This window comes from Pleurodeles waltl, chromosome 4_2 (genome assembly GCF_031143425.1).
Source record: "Pleurodeles waltl isolate 20211129_DDA chromosome 4_2, aPleWal1.hap1.20221129, whole genome shotgun sequence".
In the NCBI taxonomy this organism is placed as follows: Eukaryota; Metazoa; Chordata; class Amphibia; order Caudata; family Salamandridae; genus Pleurodeles; species Pleurodeles waltl.
In genome coordinates this window covers 447,954,292-447,975,623 of record NC_090443.1, presented here as the reverse complement: position 1 = coordinate 447,975,623, position 21,332 = coordinate 447,954,292, and the positions used below count along the sequence as shown (strand labels likewise).

General features: G+C 43.0%; 1 protein-coding gene across 1 annotated transcript in view; it reads left to right on the top strand.

The window, feature by feature from the left end:
• LOC138292902 (LIM homeobox transcription factor 1-beta-like) overlaps window positions 1–20,181 on the top strand; it is a 485,502-nt gene extending 465,321 nt beyond the window's left edge. Inside the window, exon 8 of the mRNA XM_069231774.1 lies at window positions 17,762–20,181. Within this exon, the coding sequence (XP_069087875.1) occupies window positions 17,762–17,916 (155 nt within the window). The 3' untranslated portion in view covers window positions 17,917–20,181. The remainder of the gene's footprint in view (window positions 1–17,761) is intronic.
• Window positions 20,182–21,332: the final 1,151 nt, after the last annotated feature.

Sequence of the window (21,332 nt, the reverse complement as noted above, 5' to 3'; positions counted from 1 at the left end):
CTAATTCCACTAACTACTTTGATCTCAAGCCTCCTAAACGATTGTTATAATAGACTGCTGAGACGTTGTCCAAGCTAATCAGGACCACACTGTTTGCCAAATGAGCTTTGAAACCCTTTAGACCATTCAGACCTGCCATTAACTCCAAACAGTTTATCTCTAAACTTGACCAACAACTCCCTGTTTCTAAATTGTTCAGACAGGCTCCCCAGCCCAATGAGCTGGCATCTGTCTCCAAGGTAAAGCCTGGTACATTCCCAAAACTTGTTTTGCCATTCCAACAATCTAGGTTTCTCAACCACCATTCCAAATCCAAACGAGCCTATAGGGATAACTCTATCTGGTCCGCATACCAAAGGCCCCTGTGTAAACCAAATGTCTTCAGTCTCTGGAGAGCCCTATAATGCAGGGGACCTGGTGAGATAGCCCGAATTGAGGAGGACAAAACACCAATTATCTTCGCTATATCCCTGATAGACATAATCTCTCTCCATAGAATATGTCTCACCGCCTTCCTTATTTTGCTTATCTTTTTTTGAGGTAAAAGACGTTGACCTGAAAACCCAGAAATTCCAGTCACTGGCTTGGAACCAGAACCGATTTCTCTACATTGATAATGAAACCCAGGCTCTCCAAGAGTTTCCTTGTCAAATGTAAATGATCCAAAAGATCTATCTTTACCTGACTCATCAACAGAATGTCGCCAAAATAAATTATAAAAATACCATTCTCCATTACTATATGCGCCTTTCAAGTCTAATTTCACTTACCAATCCTTTTCCTGCAAAGCGTAACAGATGGATCCCTTCCATCTTGAAGTAACGGTACACCATACACTTGTTTAGTTCCCTTAAGTTTATAACTGGGAGCTACCCTTTGTCTTTCTTTTTTACTAAAAATACTGTGCTCAGAAAGCCAGTCTGTGAGTTTGCTACCTCCACTATTCCACCCATCTGTAACATTTGGGAGACCTCCACATCTACTAGATTCATTTTCTCCTGAGATGTCTGAAAGGGAACTTTCCAGAAATCTATTGTGAAGCCTGATAAGGTTCCTTTTTCAAAAATTGTTTTTATATTGCATAATAACAAGAACATACAACACGCAATATTTTCCACCCATATTACAGGGACTGATGCTTTTATGCACATATACACATGCACTTGTATCTCTAGACAAGAGCAGTCCTGGCAGATGACTTGTGAGTCCAATTGACAGCAATATCAATTATAAATAAAGTAAAGTCCCATTACCCCATCTTAGATGTCGATATCAAATCCATTGTCATAGGTGCCCAAAAGTCCTTCAGGTGCAATGCTGGAGGTATCTCTTCTGCGTGCATTTCTAATTGATCTTTACAATATGCAATATCACGGTATAGTTGGGCATGTTCACCCCCCCCCAGTTAATGGACACCCTGCGCTTAGCCAATAAGAGAGCTACCGCCACCAACATACAATTCGCTGGACATAGCGTCTTAACAAAGACATTTCAAAGATCACATAGTATAGGTGCAGCAATGAGTTCAGAATGTATAAGTGTAACTGAGGACCAAAAATCGTATATATTTTGGGACAACCCCACGCAAGGTGTATGAAGTCTGCACCTGGTGGTCGGCAGCAACAATGGTTATCACTCTGTCAAAGCTCATATTTTTCCAGCTGTATAGGTGTATAGTACGCCTGATGCAGAAATTTAAAATTTAGAATATGCTGGTTCCCATTTGCTGTAAGTCAAAGTGCAGCAGTAAGTCCCGTCTGCAAGCATTATTGGGGGGTTAAGCACATTATTCCACTTGTCCAGTGGCAGTATAGTGGGGCTATTTGTCTCCCATTCCCCCACATCATAAAGGGGGGTAATCAGACCTGTACAGGAGTCTCTAGTTGATATTGCCTGAAGGGTGCCTGATATGGGGGGAGCTTGTGGGAAGGAGGGATAATGCTTATTCAACGCAGCTCATAACCTCAAATATGTGAAATCCATTTTGAGGATATTCTCTGCTACACTGAGGAAGATCTGAGAATGCTACAAAGCTGTCATCAGGGAAGAGGTCTCCAAGCATACGCAGCACAGCGTTATGAAGCATGTTCAGTGCTTTGGGTTCTTATGTAACAGAGAGATTAGGGTGGTGCGCAATCAGCATCACCGGAGCACATAAAGGTCACAGATTGGTCCTGATTCCAATGGCCTGACATGCTTTTAAATTGCAGTTGAGTGTACTAATGCTGCCAGGCATTACTTCTACATCGGTATAAAACAGGAGGGAGGGCAGTAGTATAGGGTCTGCCGCTTCTTGTTCTACAGTTAAATGTGGAATGTAAGGCTCAGATGAATCCAATGATGGGCGTGCTGCACCTGTGCACGCAGGTAGTAGAGTTATAAGTCTGGAGCGTTGAACCAACCCATTTTGAATGGAAGTTTGAGCTGTGCCCATGCAATTTGTGGCTGATTCCCTCCCCAGGCCATTCTCGTCAGCAGGGATTGCAACGTTTTAAAGAAGTGTTGAGGTAGAGGGACTGGAATATTTACAAAGAGATAGAGAAATTGTAGCAAAATTACCATTTTTATTACCCCAAGTCAGTCTACCAGAGACAGAGGGAGACGGGACTAGCGCTGAACTAGTTTCTCTAATTTAGCAATCAATTTATCATAATTAAACTGGAAAACTATCTCTGGGTCTCCATGTACCCATATACCCAGATATTTTAACGGGTCAGTGCTCCACTGTAATGAAAATTTAGAGTGGACTATCATAGTGCTATCTGTGAGTGAGACCATGTAGCATTTCTCCCAATATATACTAAGGCCGGAGTACCATTCGAATCGCACATATTCTCTAAGTGAAATACTTAGGCATATTTCCAGCTCTCTCCCATAAAGGACCATGTCATCCGCGTAGAGGGATATAGCCAGGGGGCATCTCCAGAACCGAAGGGATGCCATCATGTGATGCTGTTGAATAATACAAGTATGAGGCTCTGGAGCCAAAGCAAATAAAAGTGGCGATAAGGGACAACATTGGCGGGTGCCCCTGTATACCGGAAAAGGGTCAAAGGCCACTCTATTCATCTGCACCCTGGCAACTGGATCCATTTACAACAATCAGATCCAAGAGAGGAGACTGGCAGGAATGCCCATCCTCTGTAGAATGGCGAACATGTAGGGCCAAGCTATAGAATCAAACACCTTGGGGGTGTCTGTCAGAACCGCAACATCCTTGGATGACAGACCTAAGTGGTGGAGCAACACAAATGTGGTCCGCAAGTTATGTGAGGTGCTACATGAAGGGACAAACCCCGCTTGATCTGGGAGGATCAGATTTGGGATCAAGGGTAGCAGAGGTGTTGCTATCATTTTAGACCGGATTTTGGGGTCCAAATTAATAAGTGATAATGGACAATGTGAATCACACTGTTCAGGAGGCTTATCCGGCTTAAGCAATGTAACAACTAGAGCTTCTCTTAAGGATAATGAAAGCTGAAATGTAAGCTTCTTCTAGCATAGCCAAGAAATGAGGTGCCACGATTTTCCCGGCAGTTCATCAATACCTGGGGCTTTACCATTAGAGAGACCACAATGGCATCCTTAACCTCTTCAGTGGTAAACAGCTGGCCAAGGAATTCCCTCTGACCCAGCAATAGCCACGCTAATGCAAGGACATTGAGATATTGTGCTATGCCGGAGTCTCTATACCGATACAATGTTGAGTAGAATGTAACAAACTGTGTGAGAATAGTCTCATTTTCATAGCACAATTTCCCATCAGTGGCCACTATGCGCACTATATGGGCCGAGATCTTAGGAGATCTAAGTTTGGCAGCCAGGAAACGCCCAGGTCGACCACCCTCTGTGTAAGGTCGAGCTACATGGCGTCTAACCAAGTGCTGAACTTCTTGTTTCATTATACTCTGACACATGTTCTCTAATCTGTGCCAGTAGAGTAGCAGATGGAGCAGAAGTGTAATCTCTTTGAAGGTCTTTCATGAAGTCTTCAAGAGAACACTGTCAGGAATCCCCTGGTGCCTCCTTTGTTATCTGTCAGCATCCACAGGGATTAGGGTTAAATCATATATCTGTTCTTAGTTAAACCTTCATGTTTCTAAGTAAACATAATGTGCTGTGTTACACAATTGGTTTTATCAGTGCTTGTTTTACCAATGCTTGTTTGCTAATGTGAGCAGGTGTAGACATGTGCTTCTAATTGGGTTTGGTGTAAACATGTGCTTCTAATTGGGTGTGGTGACTCATCCACATGTGGAAACTCAACTGCTTTCCTGATTGGCTATAAATAGCAGAGTGAAGCATGCCTCCCTGCTTGGCTTTGTTTTGCTTCCTGATCTGAGCAGCTGATTTGGCAGTCCAGCCCCTGCTGTCATCCTCGTATTCAGGTCTTTTGAGGCAATTCTTTTCTTCATTCCTGTACCAGCTGACAGCAGGCATTCCTCCAGCACTCCAGAAAAGACTGCAGCTAACTGACTAGTATTCTCCAGTGAGTTTGTTCTTTGAGCGCTGCGCTTTCCTAGAACAGCTGGTGTATTTCAGACCTCATATTTTGGCAGACTGCTTATCTTGAAGAGACAAATGCATTTCTGAACATTCTACATAATTATTGTAGTTACTTGCCTAAATGTGCTTCAGGAAATCTGCTTGAGCTCAAGTACTACAAAAAGTGACAGTGCAATTTTAAAAGAGCATTTACGTGACTTTTCTTTCTCTAATAGCATAACTCTTGGATTTAAATTGTGTCATTCATGTCTATGTTTCAGGTTTGAGGAACAAATAGTGAAACCAAACCAAACTGTGCCACCCTAACTGTTTAAACCCAGAGTGGACATTTGTATTTCTTGGATTGTTTTTGTTCCTTTTAGTTTAAACCTATGCATGGAGTAAAGTTATACGTGATATAATTAATGCCCTTGTTTGTCTTTCTTGTGCATGATAAGTGCAACCACGGTTCTAATTGTAGTGTGCAACAGTGAATCACAGTACTTATTGTTATGGTACTCAGTTTGGGTTTTTAGTAATGCCGTGTTAGTAATTGTGCCAACAGTTATTATTATCCAAGAAAAGTGCTGGAGCATCCTGGTGTTCTTCTACCGCTACCGTGCCCATATCAGAAAGAGAGACTTAGTTTCAAGGAAGTTGAGTGCACTAACTTTATTATCACTCAGTCAACAACGGCCTGCCCCCCTGAAGATACAGGGTGCCTGGCTGGACCAGCAAGACGCGGCAGTGTTTTGTCTCTTTCTCTTCCACTCCCCCTTTGCTTTTGGGACACCTGCCGGGGTTTTTGTGTCCACCAGGAAGTACCGAGAGGTGTTCCAGGAGGTCAGGGGCATACCATCGACCCTGCAGACATTCTGCTTTTCAGGTGAGAGGCCCCATCTCAACATAACAAACACATCCTGGACCTCAAACCCAGTAATATACCAGCTTGTGCTCTGATGCATATACCCCTGACTTTGGCTTTAAATGCATCCCAGACAACTCCTGCACTCTGAACTGATTCTTTATTTAAAAGGAAGAATTCATCAATGGCCACCCTGACTGTACTTCGAAAGGCCTGTTCCAGTAATGCAGAGTGTGGGAGACGCCAAGTGAATGGCGGGGACAAATATGTATGGAGATAAAATAGGTACCTTCTCAGAGCACCACATGATGTGCTGGCCATACATCCTACACCCCAGACTTAGCCATGATTTCCTGCATCAACCTAGCTGCTCGTTTATCATGCCCTCCACTTTGGGTTGATCTACCCCATACTGGGTCAAGGCAACTATTGAGATCGCGGCCCCAAAGAAGAGGTAGACGGGGCAATGCATGAATGCGACCCTAGAGATGTGAGAAGAAGGCTGGGTCATCTATATTAGGCCCATAAGAGTTGAGTAGGGTTACCAAGGTGCCATAGAGTCTGCCCTGAACTGTGACATATTGACCCTGCTCATCTACTTCAGTACAAGTCACCTCAAATTGCACTCCCTTCATCATTAAAATCATAGCTTCCCTCACAAATGTAGAATAGGAGGAAGCCAGTCAAAAACCGGCCCAACGGGTCCCCATGGTCTATGCTGCATGCCCAGTTAGGTGTGTCTCTTGTAAATATGTAACATGCACTTGGTGGCAATCTAAGTACGCCAAAAAAGTTGCCTAGTTTTCTTACGGCTGTTCACCCCCCTGACATTCCAAGTTAAAAACCGAAGAGGGGCACATTTGGTACTATGTACTGGACTCACAGTCAATAACCCATCTTAATTAAAAACAATGCTGCATTAGTATCTGAACAGGCACTACACAAAATTTGAATATTGGTGGGTAAAACAGCAACTCCAACCCCATCCCCCCACCCACTTTAGCATACCCAACTTGCTAAAGACATAAACCCCTTGACCTTCACAAAAACCAAACATCTATAGTCCACACTTCTCTCACACCCTGTAAGCGCCACATAGGCATGTGGGACTCTCCCTCCAGGAAGCAGAGAGCGAGAGAGACAACTGACCCGATGTACTGGGTGACCTAGCCAGTTATAGGTCCAATATACCCCAGGAATGTAGTGAGAAATACAGTTACTATTGTAAATTATAAAACATCTATCAATATAGTACCCAGCAGAATTGTGCCCTGCAATCCCAGTCTTATAGATACATGAACACAATACATTTTCTACATAGCCAAGCTACTCAGTCTGGGGGGGAGGGGTCGATGAGTGAGGCCCACTTTTATGATATGTTCCATAGCAGCTTGCGGAGTATGAAACCTTCCGGTATTATCTATTCTCAGCCTAGCCGGGTACAACATGGCATACGTTAGACCTGCTTGCTGTAGTTTCTTTTTCACAGAAGTAAATTCTCACTGTGCCATTTGAACTGCTTCAGTAAAATCTGGAAAAAATATGATACCCATGCCCTGATAGTGGATGGCCTTCTTCTCCCGGGGGGCAAGTCGGAGCATCACATCCTGGTCCCGGTAATTGAGTAACCCGGCAATCACCAATCTTGGCAGCGCCCCAGGAGGGGGCTTTGCCCCTAGCGACCGATGAGCTCATTTCACTAAGAGTGCATTGGAGAATTGTTCAACTCCAAAAACATCTTGTAGCAATTGTTCCACATATAGCTCCATCTTGCCAGTGTTAGTAGTTTCTGGTATACCTAAAACCCGTATATTCTTTCTACACTACCTCACTTTGAGGTCTTCATTCTTTGCTTGAATGGAGGCGAGAACTTTTTCCATATTCAAACAGGTTTCCTTCGTATTGTGGAGCTCATCTTCTGTCTTTGACATACGTTGTTCGGCCTCTGATAAACAAGTACCATGCCGTTCCAATTTAGCCACCATGTGATCTATCTGCAAATTTAAGGAGTCTATTTGATATAAATGGACTGTAAACTTTGCTGCATAGCAAGGAGGGTCTTCTCCAAGGTGTCGCCTGTTGACCCCTGACCCCCATTGTCTGCCTCAGGCTATACATCATGGGAGGGCTTAGACACACATTTAGCTTCAAATGTTATGCATGACTGATGCTTATCTGCCTTCCCCATAGTGATGAGTGTAGAGGCTACCGAAGCCTAAGCACAAACCTGTATGGGCAAATATAATTCCAGGAGCAATACACAGAATAACAAGCAATTGAGAAAATTAGGTGCTACTTCACAGTGCGGTCTAGATGATGGAATTGTTTCTATTAATCTCTGCAACGCTGTACAAATAATTGAGCCCTACAAGGGCGTAATGGAGAAGACAAGTGATATCTAGTATGCTCTCAGATGGCAAAAGGACTTAGGCCGCTCTAGCGCAACAGAGGACTATGCATGCAGCAAGCAATCAGAGAAAGGTCATAGAGCTAACATTTGTGAGGGCAGCAGGTGACTGAAAGAGTGCCTTACGTCTTAGCACACTTGTGTATGGCGTAGCAGGGCAATGTAGCACTCACAACGCTCTGTGCCACAGTCATAAACCAGGCAGGGTGCAATTTATTGTTCCCAAGGCGCCTCCCCCTGTCAGGACTGTTCCACTACTAATTACGATATATTAATTTGGATGTCCGCTGGTACCTGACATTGCACCCAGAACCCTACCGAGCTGAAGTCCTTGTTACAAGTTGGTGCGGCACTAACAGTGTGCCGTGTCAGATGGCCTCCGCACACCTACTGAGGATGACAGGCTGGTTCCAGCAACACAAGGAGGTCTGCGGGTTCATCCCAGGCACCATTGAGTAACCGCTGGCTCGGGCGTCCCTGCAGCGATGACCAATACCTCCGCTCGGCTGCACCTATACTTCAGTCATTTGATTTTCTGGTACCATCAGCACAGCCACGAGCAGTGCATCCCCGCTGCCACTCCATTACTTCAGGATTTGTGGCACCAATCGGCAGAGCTCCACTACAGTGTGGCCATGTACCTTCGAGCTCTCTAGCACCCCACCCCCGATATGGTTTCTAAAACCCAAGGATCATTTGTTACAAGTCCCCATGTGTGAGTGAACATTTTCAGTCTTCCAGCAATCTTTACTGGGAAAGAAGCAGTGCAAAGTGTTCTACCTACCTTCAGGGACTGATCCATGTGATCTCGACTTTCCTCCTCCAAACCTTGATCTTCCCCTTTGCGGATAAAAGCCTGGTGGGGTGTGGAAGCTTCTACTGAAAGCTCTGTAACCCTGGGTGTACTGGTTACGCATATATAATTGGGATCTGTTGAGACCTCGGCCGACAGCCAGTTCCCTCCTATCGGCCTTCCCAAAAACACGTGTCCCATACACACATTTCAAGTTATACTGGGCTTTGCTTAGTGTTGTGAATGTAGAACAATACTTGCTCAATACTTTTATAAATTCCTGTCCAAACAGGAGTCCTCCATGTCCACCTTTTGTCTCTTTACTAGCCAATTCTACGGGTTTGTGGCTCATCTTTATAAGGATGGCCCTTTCCCTCTCAGTTATGGGGTCTGCGTTGGCATTCCCCAATATACAATTTGCCCTCCGGCTCCAACTTCTGAGGAGATCTAAATTCAATTCAGAGTCATTCATATTTGCCTCCACAACCATATCTAAAATTCGGGCCAAGGGGCCCATAACATCTAGGAGGCAAGCCTGGCATAATTTGAGGCCCTGTTCTAAGCCTTTTCTTGGGTCCCTGCTAGATTTAAATAAGAACGTAATTAGTTCTGGAACTAAGTTTGGTGTTTGGTGACACGCTTTGTTGTTGATGATTGGTCTTGCCAATTCAGCCCTCATTAGGTTTCTTTGCTGTCTCTTAAGGGGTGTCCTAACCAACTGCTTAATAAATCTCACCATATGTGTAAGTGGCCACCACAACCAGGGTGTTTTACAGAATCTGGGTTAAACATTTACTTGCCAAAAGGTTCTTTAACAGGTTTAGTAGAGGAGGCGCCTTGCAAATCATCATCCAGACTGCCCATAGTGTCTGGATCCTCCCCAATATCAAAGACAAACTCATCATAAAACCTCCCAGGCTAATAGAATCCTGGTCGTCTATTGTGCCATGAAGGACACCATAATCTTTTGTGCTGCGGTGGACACCAACATCTTTTGTAGCAGTGTGGCTACCATGGTCTCTTGAAGTGCTCAGGCTACCATGTAATGAGGCCAGGGTGTCATCCCATCTTGTCCTTACCTCAGTGTCTCTGGGTTTGTCAAGATGCCTTGTGTTACATAGGGTTTTACCCCCTTTTTTGACCCTTGGGTTAGAGGGTCCCTCATCATCGGAGATAGAAAAACTTTCCTCCTTTGAAGGAGCACTCCTCCATCTCTTGGTCATTGCAGCCTTAACTGCTTCTTTAATGGAGTTTTTCAGTCCTTCCTCAAAATATTTCGTACACATCTCTTCCCCAATCTCCATTTGAAGCAAACTATTCTACTTAGCCATGTTAATGAATAAATAGAAAACACATTATATTATTAAACATTATAAAATTCTATCGAACCCTTCTATTTGTTAAAATTAAAGCCTAAAAGTACATTCTATTCAAATAAATAATATAACAAATATTATAATATGTCTCCTCAGCCTTCTGGTTGATTACAAATGTTAAAATATCACTAATCTAAATATTAATAATAATCCTTCACAAGTGGGAGAAAAGCACTCGATGAGGCAGAGCGTTGAGTCAGCTGTAATTGCGATATTTGAAAAAAACTGTACTACTATGGCAACCGGCCGTAGAAACAGATGTGCACAGTCTATCATTTGTTTTTACTGCAGTTGCTCTCCCTAAATAAACTTGTGTAAAAAGGATCACCGCTGCGGCCGGGTAAACGAAGCGTACGCATTTGCCAGGTAAACTTTGTGTATAAAGGGATTAACGCTGCGGCCCGGCGTACAAAGATTACCTGAGGTGGAGAGAGAAGGTCACCACCGCTGCTGGTTAAATGTAGGAAAGACCGCTGTGTCGAGAAAGATCTTGCTGCGCTCTGGTAGGTGCACACCACGTGTTGGGTGCAGTGTACCTGACAAGGCGGAGCCTCCCAGTCGGGTCCTCGTGTATGAGGAGACCCGCCGGGAGTTTGAGGCTGCTTGGTAAGCCCCGGCAGGAGCAAAGAATCTGAGGGATGCAACGCACCCTCAGCACAGTTAAACCACCAGTCGGAACTCATTATGAGTTATAAACTGCTCCGACGTTAAAGGAAACTTTTAAAAAATGGTGCGCTGTTATGCCAAAATTAAATATATGCTAATAATAATAACACAAGGGTTCCACAATTAAATATTTTCTTTATGATGTATGTTTGTTCTTTAAAGGGCTGCATGTCGGGTCAGAAGCAAAGGATTATTGCATAATGATAGCCCCTGGCCTTGTAATGAAATCCATGTAAATCTTCACTGAGTATAGGCTTTAACAAGGTGTAATGATAAGCCATCCAAACGTCTGCTAACTTTCACTTATGCCTTTCAGAGCAAATAAGGGAGTGCTTTTGCCATAACTTTATACCTTTTCTTAATAAACAGATCAGATCCATGGTAGTCGACATAACTTTTGTCAATTAATAAATCAGACCTATAGCCTTGTCATTAGTTTGTCACCATAAACAACTCAGACCTACAGTGTTGAGCATATTGTTTGCACAAAGCAATCATCATTATACATGAGCAGCGTCATGATTGGTGCAGGGCAGGCTGGGAGCCTATGCCTGGAGTGCAGCAGCAGTGTGGCGGTGACCAGGTAGGTTTAATTTTTATAGAGATATATATATATTTTTATATTTTTGTTTTGCACGCCCTGCCACTTTGCCTAGTCGCCAGCCACAACTGGCAGCTACCAAGGCTTGTTGGCATTTCCTCCAAAAGATCTTCAGGCTCCATGTAGCCCCAGCCCCCAGCACACTCCTCTGCGAAGCACAGCCCTCTGTGTGCTGCTCCTGCAACGTGGGACCTTCCTGCAGGTGTGCTGCGCGGGCCTCTCTGTGACTCTTGGGCTCCTTGCCTATGGGTCTTCTAATGGGGCTGCCTCTCCTTCTTCAAATCCTCTGCACTACTGAGGGTCCCCTGAGAGTCACCTGTGTGGGTTGAGTCCTCCTGGACCTTGCTGGCTCCGAGCAGCTCCACTTTTCGTCTACTGCAACCCTTGCATTTGCCAAGACTTGTTGGTGGCTTTCCCAAACCACAGGCTGACTGCAATCCTCCATCTGGTGTGGGACATCGACTGCATCCTCCAGGAACTCTTCATCTGCTCCAAAGCTGCATTGATGACCGTCTTCATCTCACCGTCCACCAACTCCTGCATCCACAGACGGGTGGGTGTTGGCTCCTGCCACAACCGGACTCTCCCATGGGAACTGGACTTGGCCCCCTTCTTCTACAAGTCTTCCTCTCCAGGAATCCACCACTGGTTTATTGCAGTCTGGTATGGGTGCTGCAATATTTTTTTTAGGGCTTTTGGTGGGTTGGGGAAAAACAGTAATATACCTCTTTCCTTCTGGTCATTGGGGGGCACTCTGATACTTACCTTTGGGGTTTCCTATCTCCCCCAGCTCTCCTCTACCAATTCCACTTCCTTGGGTGGGGACCTGATATTCGCATTCCACTTTCTTGGTACATGGTTTGGTCCCCCCAGGCCTTCATTATTGCTTTTCACTGGTTTTCTATTGCTTTTTATGTCTATTTCGGATTGCTACTATACATATACAGTGTATTTAAATACCTCCTAATGGAGTATTGACTATCTAGTGTTTTAGCACTGTGTTACTGTAATAAAGAGCCTTTATTTTCATAACACTGGGGGTTTTCTTTCATGTGTGTGAGTGTTGTATGACTACAGTGGTATTGCATGAGCTTTGCATGTCTCCTAGATAAGTCTTGGCGGAAAGAGCACTCACCACGCGGTCGCTGAAACCAGACATGGCACTTACCATGCGCTAGTTTTGTCAGAAGGTCGAAGGTTTCACAATGCACTCACAACACAGTCGTTTTGTCAGAAAAATGAAGTTCTCACTACGTGCTAGTTTTGATGAGGCAAGGAGCCATCACCAGCACACATCACATGGCGAGCTCCTTGGAGAATACTTGGGGGGCACACAGGGACCGGCAAGTAGGCAGGCCAGAACATCCAGGTACTTGGAAAAGTGTCAGTCCCTCCAGCAGCCTAAAAGGCAGCTGGCCAGCACAGCAAAGCAAGTATTCCAAATGGCTGTTACTCCTGACAACACAGCAGTCCTCTGGCAATGTGCAGTTTGTAGAGCCAGCAGCGTCTGATTACAAGTCCCACGCAGTGTCTAAACAGATGGGATCAGAGTCCATGTACTTAAACTTAAACAGGTTTTTCTTCAAGGAGTGACTTTAAAGGGCCCCTTTCAAGTGCACAATACCCTTTCAACCCAGCCCTGGCTCCAGACGATCAGTCGGGGGTAAATAAGCCCTTAGTTTGAGGGCAGGACGCAACCTATACAAATGTAAAGTGTGAACGACCTCTCCCAGCCTAGGAAGACTATCAGTATGCAGATGAATGCAGGTGTATCTCCTGTCACACCCAGCCCTTTCAGTGTTGTGGCTGTCTAGAAAGTATGCACAAATTATAGATATCACTCAGGACCGACATGAATTGGAGACAGGTTGCAAAGCCAGTTGAAAGCACAGAAAAATGCCCACTATTTTAAAGTGGCATTTCTAAAATAGTAATGTAAAATCCATCTACACCAGTAAGTAGGTTTTATACTTACCATTCCAAACATACCAAACATGACAAAGCTACTCCTTTCTGATCAGGAATTACCACTTAACAGTGTATAAAGGAATTCCCAATGCTAACCTGTGAGAGGAGCAGACCTCAGACTAGTGATAAACAAAATAGGCTGTTACTACTAAGAAATGCAAAACATAAAAGTACATGTCCTACCTTTTACTTATATAGCACCATGCCCATAGAGCTACCTAGGGCATACATTAAGGGTGAGCTGTGTGTAATAAAAGGGGAGTTTACAGCTTGGCAAGCAGTTTTAAATGCCAAGTTCAAGTGGCAGTAAACTGCACATGCAGGCCCTGCAATGGCAGGCCTGACACAGGTTTGAAAGGCTACTTCTGTGGGTGGCACACTCAGTGTTACAGGCCCACTAGTAGCATTAATTTTACAGGCCTCCCTTTGCAAGGGACTTACAAGCAAATCAAATATGCCAAACAAGTTGAAATCAATCGTACCTTGTTTAAAGAAGAGAGCACATGCACTTTAGTACTGATTAGCAGTGGTAAAGTGTCCAGAGTCCTAAAGCCAACAACAAGACGTTCAGAAAAACAGGAGCAGAAAGGCAAAAAAGTTTGGGTAACCCTGCAAAAGGACCAGGTCCAACAATCATTAAAAGCTTATTGACTTTAGCATATGATTTCCACAATAAATACATATGACATTCTTAGTTTTTCATAAATGTTCATAATAATAAGATTAAATCTAAGGCCTCTGACATAGCGTTCTTCAGTTTACCATTCAGGCCTGTTGCCTTCATCAATGGCTTGTAGCTGTTAGACTTTACCCTTTCCACAGGGTCATCCCCAAACATTTCGTTTCTGCCCTCCACTTTTTGCTGAAGTGCAAAGTGCTTGTGCTCTCTCGTTAAAACATGGCAGAGTTGGCTTATACCCAAATCCATATTTATTTTACTTGTACGTCCCTAGTAAAGTAAACCTACGTGAACCTGTAGCACTGTTTGTGCCACCCACTTAAGCAGCACTTTAAACATGCCTTAGGCCTGCCATTGCAGCCTCTATGTGCAGTTTTAATAGACCATTTTGCCCTGGCAAAGTAAACCTTTTGCCAGGCCTAAACTTTCCTTTTTAATACATATAAGTGACCCTTGGGGTAGGGCATGGACAGCTCAGAAGGCAGGGTGCAATGTATTTCAAAAGTAGGATATGTACCTTTAAGTTTTACATGTCATGGTAGTAAAAACACTTAAATTCGTTTTTCACTACTGCACGGCCTACCTCTCCCAGAGAATATCATTGGAGTTACCTTATTATATTTTATTAGTGTAATTTCCAAATGGAAACAGTTAACTAATTAATCTTTGATGTCTCCGAAATCATAATTTAAAATCCTAACTTACAGTGAGGTCAAATTTTACACTGTGATTCTGAAAATGTCCCTTTTGGAAAGTTGTAACAGGTAATAGTGCCCTCAAGGGAAATTATTTAAATCTATTACCTTGATGCTGATTATTATCATCTAGCTTCAATTTAATGCAATTCATATTTAACACAATGAATTTAGAGTTCAAAGAAATAAATCACATAAGTAGGTGTATATATTGAAAGACTGTGTATTAAGAGTCGGTTGTAGAGTTGAACACAAAACACATTAATTCAGGGGTTTTGTAACCACTGTTTCCAGTACTTTGACTTTGTCTGTTATAATACAGTGATATACAATTGCATCAGGATATTGGAGACAGATGGCAAGATACTAAATGCCCACTTTCTGGATATCAGGAACATGTATGTGTGGATAACATAACATCAGTTTGTTAATAGATTCTAAACAATTTTCAAAGAAAGATGGGTGTGGACATTTCGGTCTCAGAAAGAACTCACCCACAGGACCAGAGCCAGGACGAAGTTGTTTATACGAAAACCCGAATGCTCCCTGCAGATATTATATATTAAAAATGTGAATTCAAAACACTGAAGAAATCATTTTAAGAATACATCTGTAGTCTCTTAAAAAGAACAGAGTCCAGATGATAGTGACTTGTTTGAAGGAAAGAATGACCACCGTGATTTTGCTGGGATAATTTATCCGATGAAGACTCCAAAAAGTGCAAAAAACCAAAGGCATGCATTTTAAAATAAGCTGATAGTTCAGTGATTTTGTAATTTATTATATAATTAAATGCTGTATAAAAAAATGTGTAATCAATGGATTGACATGCACTTACATAAATAGGTAGAGAAAAGAGCAGGGGTTTTCTCCTTTAAACAAGATCTCTTGTAGGCACTCTTACCTGTTACAATCTCATTACCCAAGCCACAAGGGTATACTGGGCTTCCTTCTTCTGTTATTGACTTCTATAAAGTTGGCATTTTCTTGTCTTAGCCATTGGGTGCCTGCAGCCTGTCTCAGGGTCACATGACTAGGTATTGGTGACAGAAGGGCTTTGTGCATTCCTAATAGACAGCCACACACAATGAGGAGCTTAGCTGTGACTGGATGGACCATCACTGGCAGGATAGGAGAGAGGAGCTGGGCATAACCCCTCTTACACTTGAGTAAGCTTTGTACTGTTTATACACAAAGGGCTGCATATCTTCTGTAGTTAGTCTTGAGCCAGGGCCAGGAAGATGGGCACCTGTGCACTTCAAAGGCATGCCTCTAGAAACTTCTCCCTACTTCAATGGACCGACTGGGTATAACTACTGCTACTCAGACCCCAACTCTTCAGTACAGTTCTAGGCCTGTGGATACACTGCCAGGAAGAAGGACTTAAGTGCTGCTGGAAGGACTGCCACTCTGTTGGACTGCTGCTCTGAAGCAACTGCTGCCCTGTTGTGCTGACCTGCTGCCCTCTAACCTTGGGAAGGAAACCTGGACCTGCAACTCCACCTTACACCCAGGACACTAGAATAATTCCAAGAGCTAGTCTGCTAGCATCCTGAATCGGAGCGCCAGGGACATAAAAGGCTCCACAACATCCTGTATCAGCCCCTTGACCCAGATGCAGTGAGTTTCTTACACCCACGTTGTGCTCCTCAGTTCCTGGACCGTTGGTGTGGCCCAGCAAGCTGAAATAAAGCATTTGGTGTCTTTGAGATGCAAAGGAGCCCATTCACACCAAAACATTGCGGCTCATTCTGCGATTTTATGCCAAGCACCACCAGCCCGACTCTTCGCACTCCAGCATTGAACGCTCATGGGACACAGCTGATGCAACGGTCCAGCTCACCTGTCAGAACACCCAGTCTGCTCTTTATGGTATATATCACCAGTCTCCACAATGATCTCCTTGCTCCACACGGCCCTCTCCAATGCGAACGGGACTCTTGGCCCTGTCCTGAGATGCTAAAACTTCATCAGGACTAACCTGGTTACTGTAGCTGACCTGCGCTCCAACACAGTCGGCCTAAACTTGTGAATTTGACCTGATCAGTGCGACCAGAGATCCTGAGTTGGTGCTTTGTGCACTTTGGCACTATTTTCACTAAATTCTTTAAAAATCAATAACTCCGATCTTGTTTTACTTATTAAATTTTGCTCAGTCTTTCTAACTTGGAGCAGGATACTTTTTGTGTTGTGTTTTCACTTTATTACTGTCTGAAGTGTTGCACAGTAACTTTACAATTTGCTTCTAAGTCAAGCCTACCTGCTGTGCAACAAACTACCAAGGGGTGAACACATGGTAATTTGGGGTTTGCTTGTGGATTACCCTGACAAGGATTATGGTTGCTGCTTGAGCAGGGCTTACACCCCAGTCAACCAGTAACACAATTTCTCACAGTAACCACAACCAACTCAGCCCCCTATATTTTGCATTAGCCTGCCCATAAACTCCCATCAGTACCGATTCGAAAATATTCTACTCCAGACTTTGTCACAGAAGTAATCAACACTAAAGACCTAGCCTACCAAGTAATCTCTGAAATGTCATGGAAACAAAATAGCTATCTACAATCTTCAACACAGTATAATGACAATCCAACCTTAAAGTCTGTTGACTTTATCCTATGCTTTTCACGATAAATAAGTCTGACCTACTGCTTTTGTTGTCACTTTTTCCCAATAGACAGTTCATGCATCTACCCTCCATTAATGTCTTGTTACCATAACTGAGTTCTGCTGTGTTGAACATAAGCTTTTTCTACAAAACAAAAAGGGCACTACACGCACGTCTTTTCGGCGAAAGTGCACATCTTTTTCTAAATCAATATCTGTACTCAAGACAAACTACATTTGGGTAGAGACAGAGCCCCTCTGTCGTTGCCATTTCTTGAAGCTCTTTTTCTGTTCATCACATAATGTCTACGGCAGAGCTAGTCAAGACAGACATACAAATCACTGATATTACCCAATTACAGTGAGCAGATGTACTGCAGGCCTTTTTTTTAATGATTTTTAGGAGATTTTGCAGGTACTCTAGATTAAGGTGGTAGTTTAATATCCCATTAAATCATACTGGCAAATAGTGGAAAAGTCATTAAATGTGGTGGCAAAATTGAGAGACGCCTGTATACATTGTGAGAGTGAGCATGTTGGTCGTAATATGTGTGAGTACTTTAATGTCTTCTATGTATGGTTGACATGTCTAATATGAAATTCACTTCTATCATAGACTCAGAAGGAGTGTTTCACGACCTCGACAGTGATAGCATGGGTCACCTGGGGGACTGTCTGCTGTCCACACCCGAAGCTAACCTCCTTCAAGCCCGGGTGGGGAACCCCATCGACCGCCTGTACTCCATGCAGAGCTCCTACTTCACGTCCTGACCACAGACATGGGGCGAGATGCAGGTCATCGCCAGTGTGGATGCACTCAAGAACTTTTCCAGAAAGACTAGGCATCAGAGGGCTATCAGACTCTCACTATGAATGCCCTGGCAGGGCAAAGACCAGAGCTCAGAGAACATTTCCGAATTGTGAACGTCAAAGAGGGATATTCTTCTAGGAAAATCCAGATATCGCTTTGCTGGAACTTACACAGGAGCTGCTGAGATTTGTGCAAAAGTTCTCTATTCTCCGTCTGAAAACTTCCATAATGGAAAATAACTCAGTTGACCCTCTTGATAACTGCATCTTAAAGCACAAAACTGCTTCAAACCTCCTCCCTGGTCCAATCACAAAGATTGAGTGATCCACAATGTATACTGTGTTTAGAGCCTGTCCAGTCAGTTTTGCAAAGTGGTAGTTTCAGATCAATGTTTAGCGAATATAAGAAGAAAGTAATTCATTACAAATATCTGTCTGCTTTTATCTACCAATGAGGCTTAATCTTTCAAACTTTGGAAGGAAAATGTTATATTTGTAGTTTAAGCCCCCTACTTTGTAAAAGTGAGGAAAGGACTGTAACACACCAACCCACATTTCAATGTATAGTTCATTTTCTGTAGTTAATTGCCAGATTACATGCAATATTGTTACACCAAAGACCCAAAACATCGTATAATCATAGTGCAAGAGGCTGGACATGAGAAGTGATGATAAGTGAAGACGTGGAACTACTTAAGTAAATGATTTTAACAGAAAGGGTTATGAATATGTGTGGCTGTAGAGTAAAATGTGGTAACAATAAGCACAAAGGCCATTGGCAGGTCCAGTGGGTCCATGATGGCGATCAAAGCCAAATTTTTAAGATAACCACATTAGAGCCACGTAAAAATAATGATTCTAATTAGAAATCATTTACATAGTGATTTTATCTTAAACCATCAAACACATCAAGGCAGACTACCTGCCATATTGACTTAAAAATCTACTTTACAATGACCACTAGTGGGAATGTGCTGTCCATTCAAGGGAGGTAGATGCATATCTTAGTCTCCTGGGCATCTCACCCTCTCTGTAATGTCACATCCATTTGTAACATTGTGACAGCTACTGTATGCCAGCACCAAATGTTTCAATTTAAAATAGTTGTTTATAGGGCAGCAGTACTACTTTCTACTTCTCTATTTAGAAATAATAAATATTCTTAAAAATGCAATGCTAGTCTTAAGAAAGAATACTGAAGGAGTTGGAGAGGTATAATATCTAATGGAATATGACGTACCGAAGGGGCCTTTGTTATGTTTTGTTCTGGTTTGCTCTATTTCTGTATTAAAAATCAATACACGGTGCATAATGTCTACAGCGGAAGATCACTTGGACCTCCTTGCTTACTTGACACATTCAATCATGGGTTGCTCTGGCCAATCGAAATGCATTGAAGGCAGCCACTAACCAGCCAATCAGAGACATCATAATTAGATACTTCTTGTTTAGCTTACTTTGCTGCCTGGCCCTGAACAATGACCATTTCGAGGTCAGGCAAAGTATTACAGGTATAACATCCTCCTGTCGGAGGAGAGTAGATTCCCCCCACTCACTCCCTCCTCCCTCCAGGCCTCCAGTATGTAGTAGTATTGTGGTGAATCTTGGTTAACATTATTCTGAAATCCCACTTCTGAAACCACTGTCAGACAGAAATGTTTCAGCACCATAGGAGGCACCTTCAAAGAGATCTGGAAGCCAATGAAATAATATTATAAGAAGAATGTAGTAAACACATGATACAATTTCAGAAACTGCAGTTTTTAGACACCTAAACGGGGTAATGCATTAAAATGCTGGTCGATGTGACTAGTCAGTTTGGTGAATTCTTAGTAATGTAATTTCCCGTGATGGCAAATTGGTACCATTCTTCAGAAAACCTGTCCTCATCTTTAGTTTTGAGCAGTCAGCCAATGACTTGAAGTTTCACACGTTCATGGTCAGCTGATAAGTGACAGATTTTATTAGTTGCTTCCAAAGGAATCAATCACTGATTTTCACCCCAAATTACATTGGATCTTCCAAATGTAATTCTTATCAGGAGCGACAACTTTTGAAAGTCTACAAGATGGACTTGGCGGTGGTTTTGCGCTAAGGATAGTTTTGGAACACCTTTACCCATGTTATGTGCCTGGGCCTACCCACAACAAAGTGAAAATAAGCCACTTACCTGCCCTCAATCTTTACCCGTGTTACTGTACCGTGATGTCTCAATGTTTTTGCATGTAAAAGAAAAAAATGTAAAAAGTCATTAAAATGTGAAAGCATCTGCTGCCATCATTGTTAGCTTTCTTGTATGTCCGTCCATATTACTGGTGCTGCCCCTCATGTTCGACACCACCGACTAAGCAGAAAGGTCTTGAAAGGGCAATGCAAAGCGGCTCCTTTTCCAAGCCCCCTTTACTCCGTAACACTGTTATGACTTTTGTGGGATTGTGGTAAGGTGATCATTTTCTCCTGTTTACATTTAAGCATAAATTTCTACTAAAACAGAATGTAACAAGCATTTGCAAAAACTAATAGGTCTGCGATTGGACACTAGCCTTTTGGCTCTAACAATGTTTAATTTGTTCAGTCGTGGATTTTGTAAAACCTTCTTCTCGGGGAAGCTGGCAGGCATCCACCAATATTAGAAATGAAATTTAAAACATGGCTAGTAGCAAACATACGTTTTTGTCTCAAAAAGTACACAGTTGGCTGATCCACTGCTCCATGCTATTTGCTGCGGTGGGCGGATTTAAAATTTGAATGACTCAATGGACCATTGGATTAACAGGGCTAGTTGAAAACCTTATAGATAAGTATGTTGCATTTGTATATAATTTTTTTTTTTTTTTTAAAAGCATTGGCTAATGCGAGGCACAGTGAAAAATGTCTAAGAAAAAGGGAAGGAGGGTTGGGAATGACAGTCTAAAAAAGATAAAGCAAATATTTCTGGGATGGAAGGAACATTGTAGCATTGTAGGGAGATCAAAGAGGAAAGGAGAAGAAAGGCTGTAGGGCAGCAATATTAGACCATTTTGACCAGCCCTTCTTGCATGACAATGGCCTACCACAGCTTCTAGTCTCAGTCAGCTTCTGATCTTTCGGAGTCCAGCCCGGTCATGGGACATAGCACTATAGGTGTCACTCCTTTACCTGGATATTGTCTACCTTAGGGAGCAGGAGAAGATTATATGGCATGAACAATTGCTTGAAATGTATCTCTCCTTAACAAGTGGCAGTAGTCCAAGTCTGTCCCTTTAAAGATTTGTGTTGGTCTGGTTCAATGTGAAGCCCTGGACTAGTTCTTCTTTTCTGTTTTATTGTAAATTGTCATGCCTCCCATTCCTGCTGCATTTATTCTGTACACAAATAGTGACCCAGTACAGATATAC